Source organism: Brassica oleracea, chromosome C8 (assembly GCF_000695525.1).
Source record: "Brassica oleracea var. oleracea cultivar TO1000 chromosome C8, BOL, whole genome shotgun sequence".
NCBI lineage: Eukaryota > Viridiplantae > Streptophyta > Magnoliopsida > Brassicales > Brassicaceae > Brassica > Brassica oleracea.
This window is the reverse complement of record NC_027755.1, coordinates 201,976-204,895: the sequence shown is the minus strand read 5'-3', so window position 1 is coordinate 204,895 and position 2,920 is coordinate 201,976. Positions and strand designations below refer to the sequence as shown.

The 2,920-nt window shown below is 34.2% G+C and overlaps 1 protein-coding gene across 1 annotated transcript; it reads left to right on the top strand.

Annotated features, from left to right (window-relative positions):
- Positions 1–235: 235 nt before the first annotated feature.
- Positions 236–1,871, top strand: LOC106312594 (BSD domain-containing protein 1-like). The gene has a single exon (XM_013750163.1). The coding sequence runs from the start codon at positions 389–391 to the stop codon at positions 1,709–1,711; it is 1,323 nt and encodes a 440-aa protein (XP_013605617.1). The 5' UTR covers positions 236–388; the 3' UTR covers positions 1,712–1,871.
- Positions 1,872–2,920: the final 1,049 nt, after the last annotated feature.

Genomic DNA, 2,920 nt, shown 5'->3' with positions numbered 1-2,920 from the left:
TTACGGTTTAGAGTTTAGAGTTTAGGGTTTAGAGTTGAGAAATGAGGTTTTGGGGATAAGATTTCAAATTTTGAAAAATAAAAAAATTAAAATTTTCAAAGGATAAACTTAGAAAGGTGTTATTTTGGTCATTTTAGTTTTTGAGTGCTATTTTTGTGATATAAACTTAGAAATATGCTATTTTGGAGATTTGCCCCTAGATAAATGTCCATTTTTAAAAATGTTTTTTTAAGATAATGCTCAGAAACTGCGTTTCTCCTTGTGCCTCTATATACGAAAGCTTCAAGTGTTGTTGCGATCTCCCAATTTCTGACGTCAATTCGCATCCTTCACGCTCCAAATCATTCGCTCCGCCGATCAGATTGATCGAAAGTCCCAAAGATCAGCTATGAATTTCTTCAAATCCGTCTTCTCCGACGACCCAGATCCTCCAGGAACCGAATCTGAATCCGATTCACCAAAACACAGCGAAGATCCAGATCAATCTAATCCAGAACACGAAGACGACGACAACGGCGGATGGAGCTTCGGTGGTCTGATGAAAACCATAGCCGACAGATCCGAGTCCGTGATCGAAACCTACCGGCGAGATCTAGAAGAGTTCGGGACAGGCTTGAAGAAGGAGATCGAAGTCGCGCAGGGATCGCTCGGCACCGTCGGACACGCCATCGACGAGCTTGGGAACACCGTGATTAAAGGCACGGCTGAGATCATCGCTCAAGGCAAAGAAGCGATCTTGGCCGCCGGTAACGAATCTGATTCTTCTGATAACACTAGCTTGGGCCGTCGCGATAGCTTTAGCTCGAAGCCGTATAGTCGTTTCGATGCTCAGGTTCGCGCCGTTCAGGGAGATCTCGGCACTTACAGCGAAGAGCCTGAGGATTCGGATGATTACAAGAAGTGGGAATCTGAGTTTTCTCTGGGAGAGGAGATGGAGAGCTTGTTGGAGGGGAATGCAGATATGAGAGGAGTGTATAAGAGGGTTGTTCCTAGTGTGGTTGATCATGAGACGTTTTGGTTTAGGTATTTCTATAAGGTTTATAAGCTCAAGCAAGCTGAAGACTTGAGGGCTAATCTTGTGAAACGAGCTATTTCTTTGGATGATGAGGAGGAGTTGAGCTGGGATATTGATGATGAAGAGGAGACCAGCGAGGTAGTTGCTGCCAAAGATGTTTCAAGATTGAAACTTGAAGGGAATGATGATGTGGGTAGCGGAGTTGTGAGCAAGACTGAGAAAGATGAAGTGACAGTGTCTGAAGTTAGCAATGTTGGTCTGAAGACAGACACAGATTCTGCAGAGAAGAAGGAAACTGATAATGAACAAGTTCCAGAATCAAAACCAGTAGTTGATGCTGCAAAACCAGTAGTTGATGCTATTACTCCTCCTCTTCCTGCATCTGAGGAGGCTCCAATCGAAGTTACGGTCAAACCAGAAGCTGTTCCCAAATCCGAAGAGAATGCTCCATCTCAAGACTCAGCTGCTAAACCAGATGGTGCTGTTTCTTCATCAACTCAAGAAGAGGATTTGGGATGGGACGAGATTGAGGATATGAGCAGCATCGATGGAAAGGAAGCGAGTCGTTCAAGTGGTGGAAGTCCAAACAGGGCTGAGCTGCGTAAACGCCTGAGTACTGCAGAGGAAGATGAAGACTTAAGTTGGGACATTGAAGATGATGACGACGAAGAAACATCACCATCAACAAAAGCTTAATGTAGTCTACGTGTTTGTGCTTTTTTATTTCTCTCCTACTTAATCATATCACCATTCTGTTGTTTTCTCTTTAAACGTTCTGTTTTTATTTGATTTGAAAATCATATGCTATAAATTTGATTTGGTCTTAGTGTGCCAATCCCTATACTATATTTGCTAAGTGATTTTGCCACATTGTCATTTCTATAAAACAAATATGAGATGCTACTGAAATTGATGACATGTCTTATAGCTTGATATGACATGGATAATTCCATTTAATGTTAATTTATATTTTTGGTAAATTTTTTAAAATAAGGTAATAACTCATATATTACATTTAATGTCAATTTATATTTTTGGAAATTTTGTAAGAATATGAGAATAACTCATAAATCATTATTAAAATAAATATATTCAAATATGGCATTATAAATTTCGAAATATAATTTAATTATATATTTTTAAATTATACAATTTTATTACTAAAATTTTCAAAAAATGTATACAATTGTTTTAGAAAATTATAAAAATTTAATCGTAAAATCATTATTTTCTTATATATCTACAAATTTTATAAATATTGTTTAATTATAATTTTTGGTAATTATGCAACTTTTACAAAGTTATTTAATATACTTAATTAAAATAAATAGATAGAAAAATCTATCTAAGATTATAATTTCAAATATATACATTCATATTCTTAAATATAATTTTTATGTTTAATTAAATCAAATTTATATTAAAATATTGATACGAAAAGTAAAATTTACAATATTAATAAAATTTTATTTTAAAATATAATTTATATTTATCTGTTAAAAAATATTTTAAATTTTTTTAGCAAGAAAGTTCTATTGAAATACTAAGTTATGATCTGCAACGAGAATCATTTCATCTCTATTATTACAAGAGAAGTATCCATTAAAAATACCCCTAAGTTTTCTAACTTATTTACACTTCCATGCCACTGAGAATTAAATTAAACTACCTATTTTAATGCTTGTCTTTTCCAGTTAAATTAATGAGTTTTCTTTAATCAAATTTAAACTTAATGTCATTAAATAAATCTATATATTTTAATGATTGTTTTTCCAGTTAAATTAATGAGTTTTCCTTAATCAAATTTAAACTTAATGTCATTAAATGAACCTAAAAATATTCCATATTTAACGTAGCTTATTACGTACGAGTACGGCCCAATAATGAACTTGAATTTTATTTTTA

Coding starts and splice junctions, on each gene's coding strand:
- LOC106312594 (XM_013750163.1), top strand. CDS start 389: ATGAATTTCTTCAAATCCGTCTTCTCCGACGACCCAGATCCTCCAGGA.